Genomic DNA, 19,354 nt, shown 5'->3' with positions numbered 1-19,354 from the left:
GTCCGGCTAGAATAAATTGAATCTGTTTCACACACACACACAGGGACGTGGCTCAGTGCTGACCATGGGCTGGGTCTGTGGACAGAGAGACCCCAGTGCCCATATCAAAAGCATGTGGAGGGGGCAACCCTGCTCCAACTTTCACCCTGAGTCCATTCCCCTCCCTGTGTGTGGCCACCCTGGGTCCCTCCCTTGTCCACACAGAGACGGGAAACTCCACGCTGATGACTTCTGGCTGCACCCAGGACCAGTAGCCACTCAACTCTCACAGTGGTTGTCTGTTCTGCTTCCCTCTCCATCTGGGGAACTTCCACTTCCCTTTCTGGCACTGAGGGTGGCCACATGTTTCAGAAACAGTGTGCACAGCCTTTCTCAGCATCAGGAGCAGATGGGGATTTGTACGTGGGTATAACAATCATCCCATTCTTCGGGAGCTCTGAACAACCCCGCTCATGGCTCACCTCACAGGGCTTAGTCAAGTGTGGAAACAAACCAGGATGGCTCCCTCCAGGTCCCCAAAGCACCGACCCCACAACCGCTCTAAGGAGTTGGGATCTTGACGACATGCTGCATGAGAGGAAACTGAGACTCAAGAGATTGTACATTGAGGGTTAAGGTCACACCCCTAATGGACTATGGAGGACGATTTAAATAAGAATCAGCCAGCTGGCATGGCTCCGGGGTTGTGCATCGATCTATGTATGAACCAGAAGGTTGAGGTTCAATTCTCGGTCAGGGCACATGCCCAGGTTGTGGAGCGTGCAGGAGGCAGATGGTCAGTGATTCTCCCTCATCATGGATGTTTCTGTCTCTCTCACCCTATCCCTTCATCTCTAAAATAAATAAAAATATTTTTTAAATAATAAATAAATAATAATCCAAATCGAAGCAATAACACACTATTGTCACTGACTGTGAAGACAGGGTCCCGGAACAAGGAGGAGAGATCTTCCTGAGGAACAAGCTCTGCAGCCACAGGGACCCACGTCTTCCTGAAGTGTCTCCAGGGCCCGGGTGGCACTGTCCATGGTGAGGACCCCAGGGAGGTGCTGATGGACGGGCTGAGGAGGAAGGAGACCCCGTGGGGGAGGCTCTGACAGGGTCACCTCACCTGCAAAGGCGTCTCAGGAGGCTGCGGGTCTATTTCCTGATCCATCATGGAAATGAGAGCTAACATCTGGGAGACACAGTTCCCCTTCCTGTGGGGTTGCTGGGAATGAGACAAGAGACACCATGACCCCCACCCTCAGAGCCACGCTCTGCCCTGGTGTGATGTGAGGATTTATTTTCCAAGACGGCCTCTGGGATGAATAGAAAATCTGAATCATCGTTGAAGTATTAAAAATTTCATCTGAAAAGTGAAATCATCGCCCACAATTAACTCCAGGCCCACCCAGTATGCAGCGAGGTCTTCTGGACAATCCGGGGACCTTGGCCACTGGTGTCATAGACACTGTGACAGAGCAAACGCACTGAGGCGAGACGAACGTCTGAGAGGGATGTTTCTAGTCAAAACGCACACTTAGAGTTCCAACCCATAATTAAATGCACAACAAGCTTTTAAAACTGGACGAAGAGCCGGGCACCATGGCTCAGAGGTGGAGTGTCGATCTATGAACCAGGAGGTCACGGTTCCATTCCCAGACAGTGCCCGGGTGGTGGGCTCGATCCGCAGTGTGGGGCGTGCAGGAGGCAGCCGATCAGTGATTCTCTCTCATCATTGATGTTTCTCTCTCCCTTCTCTGAAATTAATAAAGAAATATGTATAGATTTTTTTCAAACTTGTTGGGGGGAAAAAGGAAGAAGAAAAGTATGAGTGGCGCTCCTGCCTCTGGACCTGGGACCCACCCTGGGAGCAGGACTGCTATGAGCACAAACAAGTGAGGAAGCCGTGGTTCAGACCAGCTCTGCGGTTGCAGGCGGGCCTCGGGGGGCAGAGGGAGCTCACAGCTGTCCTTAAAGCTGAAGGGGTGGGTGCGGGAGATGAAACTGGACTCTGTCTGGGCAAGAGATGGGCTCCCTGTACAAAGCAAAGAGCAGCACAGTGACTCCTGGAGGCAAACCCCACAAACCCAGTCACCTGGGGAGACGGAACTCGTGCTCATGGGGACAGTGGACGGTTCCTGCCAAATTCCAGAGCTACCGTCCTGCTAAGGTCAGTGGACACTGAATCCGTGTCATGCTGTGACCCTCCAGGAGTTAAAGTCATTGAAGAGTAAGTAAATTACAGTGGGTGTTCTCTTGTAAAAAAAGTGGAAGAAAACACCTGATAGAGACATTACTGCTCGGTTCACACAGGAAGCAGGTGGGACACAAGTATTTAAATAAAGGGGTTTTATCAACAAATCAAAGCTCCAGACCATATGGCAGCTTCTCAATGTCTAGGACCAGCCATGGCCCCAGGGGGACAGCGCTGCCTGAGGAACGAGGGGCCCTGAGGCGAAGATGACCCTGAGAGGTGTTCCAAGGAAGGAGGGGCTGGAGGCTGTGGCTGAGAAAAAGGGAAGTTCATGAAGCAACATGTGAGAGAAAGAAAACCCAGATTCTGGGGCCACAGAAGGGACCTGCTTCCTTCCCTTATTTCCCTGCATTTCCCTCTGTGCTCACTGTCACAGTGACATCGCCCTGAGCTGCACAGGGAGAGGGTGAGCGTGTCCCTGCTGATCTGAGCTCTGCAGCCACAGGGACCACGTCTTCCTGAAGCGTCTCCAGGCCCGGGTGGCAGTGTCCATGGTGAGGACCCCAGGGAGGTGCTGATGGATGGGCTGAGGAGGAAGGAGACCCCGTGGGGGAGGCTCTGACAGGGAAGGACGTGCCCTGGGTCACCTCATCTGGAAGGGGTGTCTTAGGAGGCTGCAGGTCTATTTCCTGCTTCACCATGAAAATGAGGGTCAGGCTCCTAGAGAGAGGCTGTGCCCTCACCTGCAGGCTGCTGACGTGACACAGAGAGAATCGGCCTCTAAGTGATCACAACCTGTGCGTCTGTCTGTCCATCCTGCTGGCCCTGCCATCTCCTTCATCTGCTCAGCTGAGGCCTCAGGGAGAAGACATCATGACCTCCACCCTCAGGGCCCTGCTCTGCCTCGGTGAGATGGGAGGGAGGGGGCCCTGGTCTGTCAGGACCCCAGGACTCAGGAGGCTCATGGGGAGGAGGGAGCTGCTCAGGGTTCAGGGCAAATCTCTCACAGGGACTCTCTTCCAGGGCTGAGTGTGGGCCTCAGGACCCCAGTGCAGGCAGGTGAGTCTCCTCAGGTGTTCCAGATGCACCTCCTTACTGGGGACAAGGCCCACCGCCAGGCAGCAGGGGCAGGATCTGTGTGACAAATGGGGGGCATCCAGGACTGAGAGCTGGGGACCAGGTGTGGGAATGTCTTATGATCCAGCCTCTGATTCCTTCCAGGGACCCTCTCGGATGAGCCCCTCCCCAAGCCCACCATCTGGGCTGAGCCAGGCCCTGTGATCTCCTGGGGGAGTCCCGTGACCATCTCCTGTCAGGGGACCCAAGGGACTAAGGAGTACCATTTTGAGAAAGAGGGAAGCCCACCATCATGGAATAATCAGAAGCCACAGCAGCCTGGGGACAAGGCCAATTTCTCCATCACACACATGACAGACAATGATGCAGGGATATATCGCTGTTACTATCTCAGCCACACTAACTGGTCAGAGCGCAGTGACCCCCTGGAGCTGGTGGTGACAGGTGAGAGGACACTAAGGAGTCCCAGCCTCAGGCTCTGCCCTCAGGAAGGGGGTCTGCTCTCAGGGTGTCTCCCTCTCACAGCCCAGCCCTGGGGGACATGAGGGAGCTGTGAGCCCATTTAATACGCTGCCTCCTCCTCTCCTAGGAGCCTACAGCAGACCCAGCCTCTCAGGCCTGCCCAGCCCTGTGGTGACCTCAGGAGGGAACGTGACCCTCCAGTGTGGTTCATGGCAGGGATATCACAGGTTCCTTCTGACTAAGGAAGGAGATCACAGGCTCTCCTGGGGCCTGGACTCACAGCCACAGCCCAGTGGGCAGTCCCAGGCCCTGTTCCCTGTGGGGCCCTTCACCGCCAGCCACAGGTGGACATTCAGATGCTATGGCTGCTACAGAAACAGGTCCCAGGTGTGCTCACAGCCCAGTGACACCCTGGAGCTCCTGGTCTCAGGTGAGTCCCATTATTGTTTCATCCATGGATTGAGGCACCAGACACATTATTGGCATCTTTGCTGTGAGGGGAGTCCCATGCAAGAGAGTAGGGTACACAGGGGCTCCTGGGTTACAGACACACAGAGAGACAGTGAGACCTGGGGGTCAGGCCAGGAGAAGGGGTTTATGGGAGGAGCAGCCCCTGTAATTCACGTCTGGTCTCCCCAGGTGAGTCTGGGAAGCCCTCCCTCCTGACCCAGCAGGGCCCCATCGTGGCCTCTGGACAGAGCCTGACCCTCCAGTGTGGCTCTGATGTCGGCTATGACAGATTCGCTCTGCACAAGGAGGGGGGACAGGACCTCCCCCAGAGCCTTGTCCTGCAGCCCCAGGCTGGGCTCTCTCAGGCCCACTTCCCCCTGGGCACTGTGAGCAGCTCCCACGGCGGCCGGTACAGATGCTACGGTGGATACAACCTGTCCTCTGAGTGGTCGGCCCCCAGTGACCCCCTGGACATCCTGGTGGCAGGTGAGGAGCCAGTGGGTTCAGTCAGGGACCCAGACTCTGCACAGGCCCTGCTGTGTGTGTGTGGGGGGGTCTCAGGTGGTGAGGCCAGAATGAGAGTGCAGGCCCCAGGGAGGGAGGGAGACAGAGAGAGACAGGGGGTGGGAGGAAAGAAAGGAGACACAGAGAAACAGAGACAGACAGAGAGGAGGGTCCTCAGAGAGAGGCCTGGTGACTCTCAGGCCAGAACAAGGTGGGCAGGCAGCCCTCACCCTCCTTCCCTCTCTCTAGGACAGCTGTCTGACACACCCTCCCTCTCGGTGCAGCCAGGCCCCAGGGTGGCCTCAGGAGAGAATGTGACCCTGCTGTGTCAGTCACAGAGCCAGAGGGACACGTTCCTTCTGTCCAAGGAGGGGACAATCCCCGATCCCTCCCTGCGTCTGAGATCAGAGCACCGAGCGCAGCAGTACCAGGCAGAGTTCTCCATGAGTGCTGTGACGTCAGCCCACGAGGGCACCTACAGGTGCTACAGCTCACGTAGCTCCTCCCCCTTCCTGCTGTCATACCCCAGTGAGCCCCTGGCGCTCCTGGTCTCAGGTGAGGTCCTCTGACCCTGTCTGCTGAGCTGTCAGCTCAGGGTTCTGTCCCCAGAAGGATTATGGACTGAAAGTGAGGGAGGGGCTCTAGGGATGGTCACCCAGAGGAGATCTGCCCCTCGGAGACCCCCCAATCCCTCACTACCCCTGCCCCTCACCTGGTCCTGAAGGTGCCTGTAGACAGTGGGAGGGTCTGAAAGGCCACAGGGCAGATGCAGGAGGATCTGAGAGAGGAAGAGACTCTAGGGTCAACCCCAGACCCTCACCCCCTTCTGTCCTCCCAGGACCCCCTAGGACCCCACCCCCACACACACAGGGCCCATGTCCACAGCTGATGAACCACTGGGTCCCATTTGCTCACAGAAGGCACAGACCACCCCAGGGCAGTTTCCAGTCTCTCAGAGGATCTAATGGCCCCTCCTCAGCCCAGACACTTAAGAACAGGCTTGTGTCCCAGGGCGGGCTGGGAGCTGGCGAGAGATTTAAGTGAACCAAGGGGCTCCAGGAACTGGAGGTTTCAACCCTCCCCCACCACACAGTCAGGCTTGCTGAGGAGTGAGGCAGGGGACAGGTAGGGAGGGCATGGCTGAGAGAGGTGTGGGGCCCAGCTGGGGGAGGGGGAGCTGTTCGCTAATGGGGAGAAGACAGCCCCTCCCTCACCTGTCATCCTGATGCCCAGATGGCTCTGAGGATCAGAGGCTCCCCTACATGGAGTCAGGCCACAGCGGAGTGAGGGTCTCTGAGGAAAGGTGGTGGGTGCCTACATGAGGGACAGGGGCTCAGCCTTGCATGGGTTCAGGCCCATCTGGAGACGCTGACTTGGACACCCCCTTCCCCTGCCTGGGCCTCAGTGTCTCCAGGTGTAAAAGGAGAGAATCCTTGTCCAGAGCTTAGACTTCCTGTTGGTTCTGGCCCTGACCTCCTGGGAGAGGGAAGCCCCCAGGACGGGATGTTATGGGGCCTGTCCCCTCTGTTTTATTGACGGTGACACTGTACAGGGAGGGACAGGCGGGACAGGGTCCGGGCACCCAGTGCTCCCCCTCAGCTCAGGCTCAGCTCAGAGGAGGGAACAGGGTGGATCAGCCCCGGGTCAGCTCCTGGCTCTGCTGCTCCTGCTGTGGGGCTGGGCGGTCCCTTCTCTCCTCTGAGTGTCGGGTTCCTGTCTGCTCATCCCTGGTCCCATCCTGCTCACAGGCTGCTGGGAGATGAGGTGACATAAGGGCTCACAGAGCTCAGGAAGGCAGAGCCCCCAGCCAAAACTTCCCAAGGGGGGTGTGTATCAGGGCCCTGTGGGTGGTGACAGATTCAGGAGACTCAGAGTCCACACCACACCCTGCCCCTCCTGTCCTTGCTGTGCTGGGGGCGGGTAATGAGGAAGGACCCTCAGCTCCAGATGAGACGTGGACAGGACCCTGCAGAGGAGGAGCCCACAGCACGAAGCTGGTGTCCCCCTGGGGGGCAGCATGAGGAGAGCACAGGGAACACACAGTCCCGGGTTCCAGTCCCAGCCCTGCCCCGTCCAGGCTGGATGACATGGGGCATGTGGTTAACCTCTCTGAGCCTCAGTGAAGTGGGTGGTGGGGTCAGCAATCCCTGGTGCATGACTGCTGTGAGGTGAGAGGAGATGAGTGACAGACCCCAGCATTTACCTCACACACAGTAGGTGCTCATTAAACAACATCACTGGCTCATACATGTCATAATGGTAGAAGGACTCTCCTGATATTTCATGTCCGATTCCTTTCCAGGAGACGTCCCCAGACCCTCCATCTGGGCTGACCCAGGACCCATCGTCACCAAGGGGAGCTCTGTGACCATCTGGTGTCAGGGGTCTCTGCAGGCTAGTGCCTACCTTCTGTATAAAGAGAGGCGCTCTGAGCCCTGGGAAACGAGGATCCCACAGAACTCCAGCGACAAGGCCGGTTTCCTCATTGGAGCCACGACCCAATCCCACGCAGGGCTGTACCAGTGTGCATATTACACCACTGAGGACATACTGTCAGAGCGGAGTGACTCCCTGCTCCTGGTGGTGACAGGTAAGGGAGACACCATGTCCCCTCCCCACTGTGGGCTCCAGGTCACAGGCAGAGGGAATAAAGTGTGGACTTAGGGGGACCCCACCCCTCACAGAAAACACCTGGGTCATGAGGGTGACGGTCCCTTTAACACAGACCCTTTCTTCTCCCACAGGAGTGGGCGGTGCACCTTCCCTCTCAGTCCACCCAAGCCCTGTAGTGGCCTCAGGAGGGAACGTGTCACTCTCCTGCAGCTCACAGTTCAAATCGGGCCCCTTCCATCTGCTGAAGGAGGGAGGGGCTGACCTGCCCCAACACATGGGATCAGAATGGAGGAAGCATGCTGGGAGGTGGAGGGCCATCTTCCCTCTGGGCCCCGTGAGCCCCTCCCATGGGGGGACCTACAGATGCTATGGTTCTCGCAGCTCCAACCCCAACGTGTGGACACAGCCCAGTGCCCCTCTGCACATCGAGGTCACAGGTGAGGACCAGGTCCCTATTCAATACCATCTGTTTCCTGGGCCCAAATGACAGACCTGAATTGTGTGCCCAGTGGAGCGCTGGGCTCATTGGGTCAGTGACACTGGCCTCTTGGGGACAGATGTACTGGTAGGAGACTCAGGGAGGGACATGTGAGAGCTGTCACTGCAGCCCAGTGGGCGATGTGGGGTGTCCCCTGGTGCCACTGTCCCCTCCTCCCAGGTGTGCACAGGGAGCCCGCCCTCTCGGCCCAGCCAGGCGCACTGGTGCTGCCTGGACACAGCCTGACCCTCCGGTGCCACGCGGAGGCCGGCTTTGACAGATTCGCGCTGACCAAGGAAGGGGGCCTTACACACCCCCAGCGCCTCGATGGGCAGCGCAGCCCCAACTTCACCCTGGGCCCCGTGAACCGCACCCACGGGGGCCGGTACAGATGCTACAGTGGACACCACGGCTCCTCTGCGTGGTCGGCCCCCAGCGCCCCCCTGGACATCCTGGTGGCAGGTGAGGAGCCAGCCCTGCCGCTGCGCTGAGGGTCTGCTCAGGGCTCTGGGCCCAGGGTCACCCGGGGGTGATGGGGTCCAGGAGAGGGGCCTGGAGCAGAGGCTGAGCTGGGCAGAGGTCTAGGGGAGGGAGGAAGAAAGGGATGAGGACCATGGAGATAAAAGACACCCATCCAGGGGGACTGAGAGGAGCTGAGAGGGGTCACAGATAGAGTCTCTGCAGAAGGCCAAGGTCCCTCAGCTCAGGGTCAAGGGCGTGAGGGAGGGGTGGCTCTCTACACAGCACAACCTTCCTCTCCCCAGGAATGTACAGAAAACCCTCCCTCTCAGCCCAGCCGGGACCCTCGGTGACCAGGGGAGTGACCGTGACCCTGCGGTGTGGGTCTGAGATCTGGTTGGACACCTTCCACCTGCACAGGGAGGGGTCACTGGACCCTCCCCAGCACCTTCTTCTGCACAACACGTCTGCACCCGCTCAGGCCACCTTCACCCTCAGTCCTGTGAGCTCAGGCCACCAGGGGACCTACAGGTGCTATGGCTCCAACAGCTCCTCCCCCTACCTGCTGTCACAGCCCAGTGACCCCCTGGAGCTGCTGGTCTCAGGTGAGGAGCCCCAGCCCTGCCCCTCTATCCCCAGGTCAGTTCAGGGCCCTGTCCCCAGGGGACCTTGGCTGCAATGGCGTGACAGAGTCACAGAAAGAGGGTCACCCATAGGGGACTCTCACCTCCCTGAGGGATGGAAAGAGCCAGAGCCACTCCCATCCCTCCTCCTCCTCCTCCTCCTCCCTGAGGCCCAGACATGCTCCCGTGGGCAGAGGGAGGCTGGCGAGGATGGGGCTGAGCAGAAGGAGAAAGGCCAGAGGCGCCCATCCGACCCTCCAGTCCCCAGTCCTGTGGCCTCAGCCTGAGACCAAGACAGGAGTGTGACCAGCAGAGGCCGGATCCCCAGGGAGAGCAGGATCCACTGCTGGGGCTCGGCCTGTCTCCCAGGGAGGTGTGGGGGGGCAAAGATGCTGGGGGACCACCAGGGGAGGAGCAGCCCCCACCCCTCTCCTCCCGTCCTGCTTTAGCAGCCTCTGAGGATGGGTCCCCAACGGGAGGTCAGGCCCTCAGAGGACTAAGTGAGGTCTGGGGGGAGGTGGTGGGTGGGAGGAACTCAGTGTAGTTCTTGGCACAGCCACTTCCTGGGTAATGGCCTGAGGAGACTTCCTCCTCCTCACTGGGACCGAGTTCTCCAAAGGCTGAATACTTTGTGTGCCCGTGTCTCTGTGTGCATGTGTGTGCGCGCGCATGCACGCACATGTGTGCATGTGTGTTGGGGACTCAGGTGGTGTCTGAGTCTCCTCCACAGCCTTCCAAGGAGCAGCCGTGGAGTCAGGAGAAGCCTCAGCCCTGGTTCAAGTCCCAGCTCTGCTCCCGCCCGCCTGTGGGACCCTGGACACGTCTGTTCCTCCGAGTCCTGGTCCATGGGCTGTGGGTCAGGCCCCACCTCCCGCAAAGGGAAGGCCCTCAGCACGCAGCCCGGCCCCGTTAGAGCTCAGGAAGGACCCAGCCCTCCCTCCTGCCCTTCCCGGAGGCACCCCACGTGCACATGCCCCACTGCGGGGGCGGGGGGGGGGGGCGTCGGGCAGGCTGCAGAGTGGGACTGGGATGTGAGCTGAGATGGAGAGGGGTGGGTCTACCTGAAGGTACAGGGACAGCATGAATAATAATAATAACAACAACAACAATAGTAATAATGCCCCGATCAGTTTTGCTCCGCCCATTAGAGCGTCAGCCCTCGGACTAAAGTGTTGCAGGTTTGGTCCCCGGTCAAGGGCACAGATTTTAGTTGCAGATTTGATCCCCCACCCTGGTCAGGGCACATGTGGGAGGCAACCAGTCAATTTGTCTCTCTCACATCAATGTTTCTCTCTCTGTCTCTTTCTCTCTCTCTCTCTCTTTCCACCCACCCCCCCCCCCCCGCTTCTCTCTGACTTCCACTCTCTCTCTAAAGATCAATGGAAAAAATATCCTTGGGTGAGGATTAAAACAATAATAATAGTAACAACAATACACAGGAATCCCCCTGTCCCGGGTTCCAGTCCCAGCCTGCCCCGCCCAGGCTGGGTGACCTGGGGCACGTGATTAAGCTCTCTGAGCCTCAGTGAAGTAGGTGGGGGGTCAGCAATCCCTGTCCCATGACTGCTGTGAAGTTAGAAGAGATGAATGACAGACCCCAGCATGGGCCGCACACACAGTAGGGGCTCATTTGTTACGTCATTGGCTCATTCATGGCATCACTTGTGTTCAAGATCTCAACTGGAACCTGATCATCCTGATCGGGGTCTCGGTGGCCCTCATCCTGCTGCTCTTCCTCCTTCTCTTCCTCTTCCTCCGATTCCGGCGTCACAGCAGAGGCAGGACATCGGGTGAGTAGAGGTGACCTGGTCACAGGAGGGGGGCTCAGAGCACCTGCCACAGGAAAGCCAAACAGCTGGAGAAGGTCAGTGAGTGGATTTCTCCAGAACGCCAATCAGGAAATGTGGAGCCCTAGCTGGTTTGGCTCAGATAGAGCGTCAGCCTGCCCCAAGGACCCAGGGTTTCCCTAACCTTGCCCCCACCCCTGTGCCTAACACTCCTGTCTCCTCCCCCAGCTGCAGCCCAGTTGCTGATGCCCAGCAGGAGCCCCTCTGTGAGAGGAAGAGACAGCTGCCCTGGGGGAGGGGGCACAGGGATTTCAGGAGGCCATGGGGAGGGTTAGGCTGGGAGAATGGGGATCACCGTGAGAAGGACTGAGACCCACACTGGGTGACCTGGCACCTCACCTCACCCTGGGTTAGTGGCCCATTGGGGAGCAGGTGGGGTCTGCAGCCCTGAGATCTCGGGGACCTGCCAGGAGACACACCCCTGTTCTGCCCCAGCAGATGCTTCTGTGAAGGACCCGCAGCCTGGAGAGAGCGTGGAGCTGGACCCTCAGGTGAGACCCCTGCTCCTGTCCAGGCCACCAAGGACCTTCTGTTGCCCAGTTTAATCCAATGGACCCTTCCCTGTCCCACCTCACCTGCTTCTCAGCAGCGTCCACACTGACCTCCCCTCTGGGCCCCCAGGTCATCCTGCTGTGACTCATTCTCCTGGCTTCCTAGTGACCTCATGGCCCCTCCTACAGGGCCCCCTTTGCTGGCCCCTCGTCCTCTGTCTGAGCTTGTGCAGCCCCAGGTCTCAGGAGGAGGCAGGAATGAGTGACTCACCCACAGGTCCCCAGGACCCCTTCATTCATTCACCCAGCAGATGTGAGGGGCTCACTGTTTACCGGCTCCATTTAGGGGCCACGGTGCCGCCCTGAGCCACACTGTCTCCACACGCCTCGAGCTCCCCTGTGGGCGAGGGAGACAATGTGCAAACAAGCAGCCAGTGTCCCGGAGAGCAAAGTGCTGTGAAGGAACATGAAGCAAGAGGAGGGGATGGAGTGCATGGTGGGGGACAGGGAAAGAGCGGGTGCAGAGGTCCTGGGGCAGGGCCTGCTTCTTCAGGAGGAGGGGCCCTGAGGCTGGAGCCCAGTGAGCGAGAGAGAGCGCGTTAGGGTGAGAGTCAGAACCACAGAAGCATCCAGAGGCCCCGAGGCTCGGGAAGGCCCTGCAGATTCCACCAGGAGAGGGACCTGGTCTATGTAAAGTGTAAGCCATCTCTCTGGCAACCTGAGGATGATTGACAGGAGGCACTGTCTCCAGCAGAACAGGCAGGATGAAGACCCCCAAGGAGTGACCTACACCCAGGTGAATTGTTCAAGACCAAGACCCAGGCAGGGAAAGGCCGCCTCTCCTTCCTCCCTGCCAGGGGAACTGCTGGACACAAAGGGCAGACAAGCAGAAGAGGACAGACAGACGGACAGTCCGGTGAGTTCCATTCTCTGCACACCTCCAGGTTTCCCCAACCCCAACCACGTGTCATCCTTCTCTCTCTCCCTCTCCCCCTGCTCCAGGCTGCACCTGACGACTCCCAGGATGTGACCTACGCCCAGCTGAACCTCTTGGCCCTTAGACGGCAGACAAGTGTACCCCCATCCTCCCCATCAGAGGAGCCCCCAGAAGAGCCCAGCTTGTACGCTGCTCTAGCCTTCCACTAGCCCAGCAAGGACCCAGACCCCACACTCCAGGGAGGGGACCTGCGGAACCCCAGAAAGCATGGGTACTAGTGACCGCAGCCAGACTGGAGACCACACGGGCTCCCCCGGCAGCTCCTGGGACCCTCTGGGAGTCACCCGGTTCTATAAGCAATATGCCTACATTGTGGAATCAAAGCCAGACTTCTCAATAATCAATGTGTGCATTTAGAACAAAACAGAAGAGAGAGGATGCTTTAAGTGAATGACAATGTAAATATCATTCATCAAACTATGAAATGGAACATAGGAACAACCTATGTGTCCTCGAACTGATAATGGGATAAAGATGTGGTAACTATACAAACAGAATATTTCTCAGCCATAAAACATGGAATACTGCCATTTGCCACAACATGGATGGATCTGGAGAGCATCCCGCTAAGTGAGGAAAGTCACACAGAAAAGGACAAGAACCGTATGATTTCACTCATGTGGGTGAAGTATGAAACTCGGAACTGTCATGTATGTTAAATACATTGAAGCTGTAATTAAAAACTTTCCTGCAGCCCTAGCTGCTGTGTCTCAGTGGATAGAGCATTGGGCTGCGGACTGAAGGGTCTCAGGTTCGATTCCAGTCAAGGGCACAGGCCTGGGTTACGGGCACGATCTCCAGTGGTGATTCTCATCATTGATGTCTGTATCTCTCTCTCACTCTCCCTTCCTCTCTGAAATCAATAAAAATATTTTTTTAAACTTTCCTGCAAAGTGACTTTAGAGTTCAGAAAGTTTCTCTGCTAAATGATTCTGAACACTTATGTATGTATTAAATACACACATATATACACATACATGTATGAAATACACATACATATATACATGGACATACAAATGCACACATGGACATATACACAAACATACACAGACATATACATGGGCACACATTGACATACACACCAACATACACACACAAACACACACGGACATATACATGGACACACATATGCATACACACAAACACACACACACAAAATCTAAAATAGTACGAAGATCTATTATTCTAATTTGAAAAGAATGTATCCAATGTCACCGGATACATCATTAATATCTAAAAACCAATTGCGTTTCAGACTTCCAGTTTTAGACCAAGGGGAAGCAGAACGATGTCTTCCTCACCCCGCGACAGCACAGCCAAAACCCTGGTCATTGCACATACAACAAACAGAAGCCCACGCCTGGCTTATGGCCGAAGCTGCAGGGTGAGGCCTCCTGACTGCCGCAGCCTGGAGACCAGACGTGGACCCGGCCGCTCCTAGCACCCTCTGGGAGTCACTGGTTCTAGAAGCAATATGCCTACATTTTGAAATCAAAGCAAGAGTTCTCAATAATCAATGTGTGAACTTAGAACAAAACAGAAGTGAGAGAATGCTTTAAGTGAGTGATGGGCAGCAGCTGCCAGGGCGGCCCTACAGCAGCTCTCGCCCCTCCCCCACCCCGCCTCTAGCCTCACTGAGGGACCTGCAGGTCCCCAGGAGCCGCGGAACCCCTACAAGGCTGAGGCTGACCCGGGGTGTGGCTGACCGCGCTGCTGTGGTCCTCCTCCTTCAGCCCCTCCATGGGGCCTCCTGACAGCTCCCATGGTGACTGCAGATGCAGATTTCTAGGTGGAGGCGGGGTATGTGGAAGCACCTCCTCCCAGGACCAACCTGGATTTACAACTAAATGAAGGAGCCATCACCCTGAATAACCACCTGGAGACTGGCAGGAGGGGCAGGCACAGGAAAAGGGCCGCCCCATCTCACAGGCAGTGGCTGACCTTGGCCTGCACCAGAGTCCCTCCCAAGAGGCCCAGAACCAACCCCCCAGTGGCCAGCCTCAGACATCAGAGCAGGACCCAGCTAGCCTCACAAGCGGCACATCCAAAGGGAGATCTCCAGACAGCAGACGCTGCTGAGGCCAATGCCGCTTCCTATGGTCAGCGTCTGCCCAGCAGGTTGCTCGCCATGGTCCGGGCTGAGCCTCCCAGTCAGCCAGCCTGAGGGTCGATCCCACGCACAAACACAACAGCCATCAAGACTCAATTACACGGGGTCCCTGCGGAGAGCCCTTCGTCCTCGGAAAACGAGTGCTGTGGAAAGGGGGCCACCCCCTCGCCCTTCACGCAGTGCAGGTTCCTGGGCCTGAACCATTGGTAGACGACCTGCTTCTGGGTCAGGGTTTCGTACTTAGCAGAGCAGGTCCCTCGCTGCGATCTATTGAAAGTCAGCCCTGGCCACAGGGTTTGTCATGTTCTGGCCTCTCCCTCCCCAGGGCAGTGCGGTGGGCGGTTGAGGTAGGGAAGGGGGAGGGCGGGAAACCGCGCACAGAGCTGAAGGTGGTGACCGCATCCTTTCCTTCCTTTCGCTCCTGGCACGGGGACCTTCGCCTCCTTCCGCGACCCCGCCAGGGCCTTCGGGCTCCAGGCTGGGACAGAGAAGTGGGGGTGGGTGGCGGTGGACACGGTCCCTTTCCCAGGGGGGCCGAGGTCCGGCTCCCTCCTCCCCATATTTTCCTCCCTCTCCGAGGAACCCTGTCAACCAGCACTCCCAAAACTGCCTCCGCAGGGCTGTCGCGGGGACGGATCTTTGCGCAGCGGCTCCAGTCGACCAGATGGCCGGGCCCGGACTAAGTCTTGGGTAGCAGTGGAGACTTTGAGAGACAGGGTCAACCAGATGGCCGCCTGGATTTTCTTTTTCTCTCTAGGAATGGGTCAGAGTGATCGGGTTGACTAGCTGTCTGTGCAGATGAGAGATTGAAGACAAGGGACTGGTGATTGGGGGTGGGGAGACGGGGGTGGAGTCAGGGGAGGGGGTGAATCCGGGAGCGGGGGCGAGAAGGGGCCAGCCGGGACTAAGAGCAAATGTTGACAGAATATATATATATATATATATATATATATATATATATATATATATATATACACACACACACACACACACACACACACATATATATATATATATATATATATATATATTTTTTTTTTTTTTAAGACTCAAATACAAGAGGAGGGCCCACATAAACCATGCAAGGGACATCCCTAGAGCACCCAGGTTAGGTGATCCAAGAGACTACGCCACTTGGTCCCACAGGACACCTACCACATTAGGCCACCCCACCAAGCTGGGAGTCATGGCAGACCTACCTCATACACAGAAACAAACACAAAGAGGCACCCAAATAGGGAGACAGAGAAACAGGACCCAAATGAAAAAAACAGTAAAAATCTCAAAAAACAAAAACAAAACAAAACAAAAAAACCAACACTTAAATCAAATGGAAGCAAGCAGTTTATCAGATATAGAGTTCAAAGTAATGGTTGTAAAGATGTTCCAGGAACTTAGGGAAAGTTATAACAGCACAAAAAAAAACTTTTTGAAATCAGAAATAAAGAATACAATACATGACATCATAAATACACTGGCCGGGGCTGGGTGGCTCATTCAACTGGAGCATTGTCACATACACCAAAGGCTGTGGGTTTAATTTCTAGTTGTGAGTGTAGTCCCTGGTTAGGGCGCATACAAAAGGCAAACAATCAATGTCTCTCTCTCTCCCTCTCTCCTTCCCTTCCTTTCCCAAAAATCACTTTTAGCCTTGGCTGGTGTTTCTCAGTGAGTAGAGTATAGGCCCCTGAACCATAGAGTGTCAGAATCAATTCCAGATCAAGGGCACATACCTGGGTTGCAGGCTTGATCCCCAGCCCCATTTGGAGCATGAGAGGGAGGAAACCAGTCGATGTTCCTTTTTCACACTGTTTCTCTCATCCCCACCCCTCCACCCCCGCCTCCATTCCACTCTCTCTGAAAAGCAATGGAAAAAATATCCTCTGGGGAGGATTAACAAAAATAAAATAAATAAAATAAACTTTAAAAAAAACATATCCTCAGTTGAGGATTTTGAAAAAGAATACACTGGAAGGAATAAACAATAGGTTAAATAAAGCAAAAGATCAAATGAGTGATTTGGAAGACAAGGTGGAAAAAAACAATCAGAACAGCAAAAAGAAAAGGAAAATGAAAAGAATGAGGATAGCTAAAGGGACGTTTGGGACAACATGAAGTAGAACAACATCAGCATAGAGGCTTTAAATATTTATAGCTGAGTGCCTTGACTGTGTAAATGTATGACTCAACAAATTTGTGAAATGGTCACTACCTAATTGTTCAAATCTGTTTTTCTTCATTGACATCATTCTCCTTTGCTGGGAGATCAATAACATCTCGGGCAGGTCCCCGAGTCTGTCTGTGTCCATGTTGAAATCTGGATTGCCTCCCATGTGGGTGCTTGCCCAGTGCTGAAGACAGAATTCCCAGTGTGAGGGAGGAGCTCTGACCAGGGGAGGAGGGGCCCAGAGGAGGCAGCAATGACTCAGAGGTTTCAAAGCAGAGCCATGAAGAAAAAGATGGTGCTGACCTACAGAAACAGGAAGTCAGTGAAGGGAAGTGTGTGGGGAAAGAAAGTCCACAGTCCCCATGGGGCCCTGCTTTCCTCTGAGAAATGGAGACCAGTCTTCTCAGCACCTCCCAGGCCTCCCTCTCCCCTGGGGTGATCCTCCCTGGGAGGGCCCCACAGACACGTCCAGGCACCAAGGAGAGTGGAGCAGCCTTTATATCCTCATGAAAGCACTTCACAGAGACCATAACCTCACTCCATGTGCCCCACTGAGCCTTTCTGAGCAATGCCCCCACCCACCACAGACTCAAGATGTCTCATCTGTGTCATCCAATCAGCCTCCTTCCTGGTCCTCCAACCCAGGCCCCACCCCTTCTCAGGTCTCTCCTCTGCCCACCTCCTGAGGACCCTTCCTATAGCCCCATCTGGTCTGAGCCTACCTGCTGCACCCCCTCCACCAGTTTCCACCTTAAAAAGAAATCCAAGTTGCACATCTGATATTCAAGGCTGTGAATGGTCAGGTTGAGCTAAACTCACCAGCCCCAGCAAACACGACTCTCGCTCTACAACCCAATTCACCCAGTTACCCACACTCCCCTCCACACCAAACCACACTCAGCAACTGAGCTGTTTAGAAATTCTGTGCAGTCAGGTGAACATTGGAGTGTGTTTGACCAGAAAGATCTTGAGTTGTGGTCAGAAGTGAGAGCAGTCAGGCGAAGGCTCAAGCTAGTTACACAGGTCTAGTGAACCATGCAAATATTCGGGATTTTAGCTCCAAGCCAATGGGATAAATTGAGGCCCGGTGTATGAAATTCATGCACTGGGGGGGTGTCCCTCAGCCCAGCCTACACCCTCTCCAATCTGGGACCCCTTGAGGGATGTCCGACTGCCCATTTAGGCACCATCCCAGTAAGATCGGGACTAAATGGGCAGCCGGACATCCCTCTCACAATCCAGGAGTGCTGGCTCCCAACTGCTCACCTGCCTGCCTTCCTAATTGCCCCTAACTCCTTCTGCCTGCCAGCCTGATCACCCCCTAACCACTCTCCTGCCAGCCTGATTGATGCCTAACTGCTCCCCTGCCAGCCTGATTTCCCCTAACTTCCCTCCCCTGCAGGCCTGGTCACCCCTAACTGCCCTCAACTTCCGGCCTGGGTCCCCCCAAAATGCCCTTCCCTGCAGGCCTGGTCGCCCCCAACTCCCCTCCTCTGCCGGCCTGGTCACCCCTACCTGCCTTTCCCTGCAGGCTTGATAGCCCCCAACTGCCCTCCCCTGCTGGCCATCTTGTGGCAGCCATCTTGTGTCCACATGGGGGCAGCCATCTTTGACCACATGGGGGCAGCCATCTTGTGTTGGAGTGACAGTCAATTTGCATATTACCAGTACTCTTTTATTAGATAGAATAGAGGCCTGGTGCATGGGTGGTGGCTGTCATGTTTGCCCTGAAGGGGTCCCACATCAGGGTGGGGGTTCCCTTGGGGCATAGGGCGACCTGGGCGAGGGTCCTGTGGTGGTTTGCAGGTTGGCCACACCCCCCAGTTACCCAAGCGGAGTCCCTGATATCTGGGATTTATTTATCTTCTATAATTGAAACTTTGTAGCCTTGAGCGGAGGCCAGGGCCTGCCAGAGCAGGCGGGAAGCCTGGCTTCCTCCATTGCCAGGGAAACCCAAGCCTCCTACTCACTCCATGGCCACAGCCATCTTGGTTGGGGTTAATTTGCATACTCGCTCCTGATTGGCTGCTGGGCGTGGCTGGTGGGGGTAGCAGAGGTACAGTCAATTTGCATGTTTCTCTTTTATTAGTGTAGATAACGTTAAAAATCAATAGAGCCCGTCTGCGTGACATTTTCACATAGTAGTTGCCTTTTTAAATCAGAAATCTTTTCATACAATCTGTTGCTTCAAATTTATCCCATTGGCTTGGAGCTAAAATCCCGAATATTTGCATGGTTCACTAGACCTGTGAAACTAGCTTGAGCCTTCACCTGACTGCTCTCACTTCTGACCACAACTCAAGATCTTTCTGGTCAAAGACAACCCCCACCCAGCCCACCACCTCTGGGCTTCTCCCTGCTCATGCCATGGGTCAGTCCATGCCTGAGAAGGACCCCCTCAGACAGGATCCAGGTTGCATGGCATCTACCTGTCTTTGAACCTCATTATCCCATTTCCTTTATTCTCCCAACAGGTACATGAGACTGTAACTGAACTGTTTGTTGCCTAAATATCTGTAAAATCTGCTTCATTCATCTCACCCCATGAGTCCAGAGAAGGGATCCCTAATCCACAGCGCCTGGCCAGTTACAGCCCATGGTTACTGCTCAGTAAGTACTGCTTGATTGCCTGGCCAGTGACAGCCCAGGGTTACTTCTCAGTAATACTGCCTGACTGCCTGGCCAGTGGGAGAATTGCACTTACAGAGGCTGAGGAAAGGGAAGTGTCCTACAGAAGCTCACAGAGGGTCTAGAAAAGGCAGAGTCAGAATTGGGCCAGAAATTGGGTGGGGTCCTCTCCTGGGACAGCTGTCACCCTCTGGATTTGAGTTTGGCCTGAGGTGGAGGCAGAGTGTGTGGGGTCTGGTGAGACTCGGGTTAGTCTCAGAGGTACGACA

The 19,354-nt window shown here is 55.7% G+C and overlaps 1 protein-coding gene across 1 annotated transcript; it reads left to right on the top strand.

The window, feature by feature from the left end:
* The first annotated feature begins 3,052 nt into the window (after positions 1-3,052).
* Positions 3,053-13,065, top strand: LOC114229328 (leukocyte immunoglobulin-like receptor subfamily B member 3). The gene is made up of 13 exons (XM_054710054.1): positions 3,053-3,086; positions 3,203-3,238; positions 3,401-3,700; positions 4,358-4,654; positions 4,922-5,227; positions 6,975-7,262; positions 7,417-7,722; positions 7,944-8,225; positions 8,528-8,827; positions 10,447-10,635; positions 11,128-11,183; positions 11,938-12,099; positions 12,186-13,065. Exons 1-13 carry the CDS (start codon positions 3,053-3,055, stop codon positions 12,327-12,329), a joined length of 2,700 nt encoding a protein of 899 aa, XP_054566029.1. The 3' UTR covers positions 12,330-13,065.
* Positions 13,066-19,354: the final 6,289 nt, after the last annotated feature.

The sequence above is a fragment of the Eptesicus fuscus genome, chromosome 21, assembly GCF_027574615.1.
Source record: "Eptesicus fuscus isolate TK198812 chromosome 21, DD_ASM_mEF_20220401, whole genome shotgun sequence".
NCBI classification, from domain to species: domain Eukaryota; kingdom Metazoa; phylum Chordata; class Mammalia; order Chiroptera; family Vespertilionidae; genus Eptesicus; species Eptesicus fuscus.
Note: the sequence above shows the minus strand (reverse complement) of the source record. Positions and strands in the feature narration are given on the sequence as shown.

Coding starts and splice junctions, on each gene's coding strand:
- LOC114229328 (XM_054710054.1), top strand. CDS start 3,053: ATGACCTCCACCCTCAGGGCCCTGCTCTGCCTCG. Junction 4,655..4,921: donor CCTGGACATCCTGGTGGCAG/GTGAGGAGCCAG, acceptor CCCTCTCTCTAG/GACAGCTGTCTGACACACCC. Junction 10,636..11,127: donor CAGCAGAGGCAGGACATCGG/GTGAGTAGAGGT, acceptor GTTCTGCCCCAG/CAGATGCTTCTGTGAAGGAC.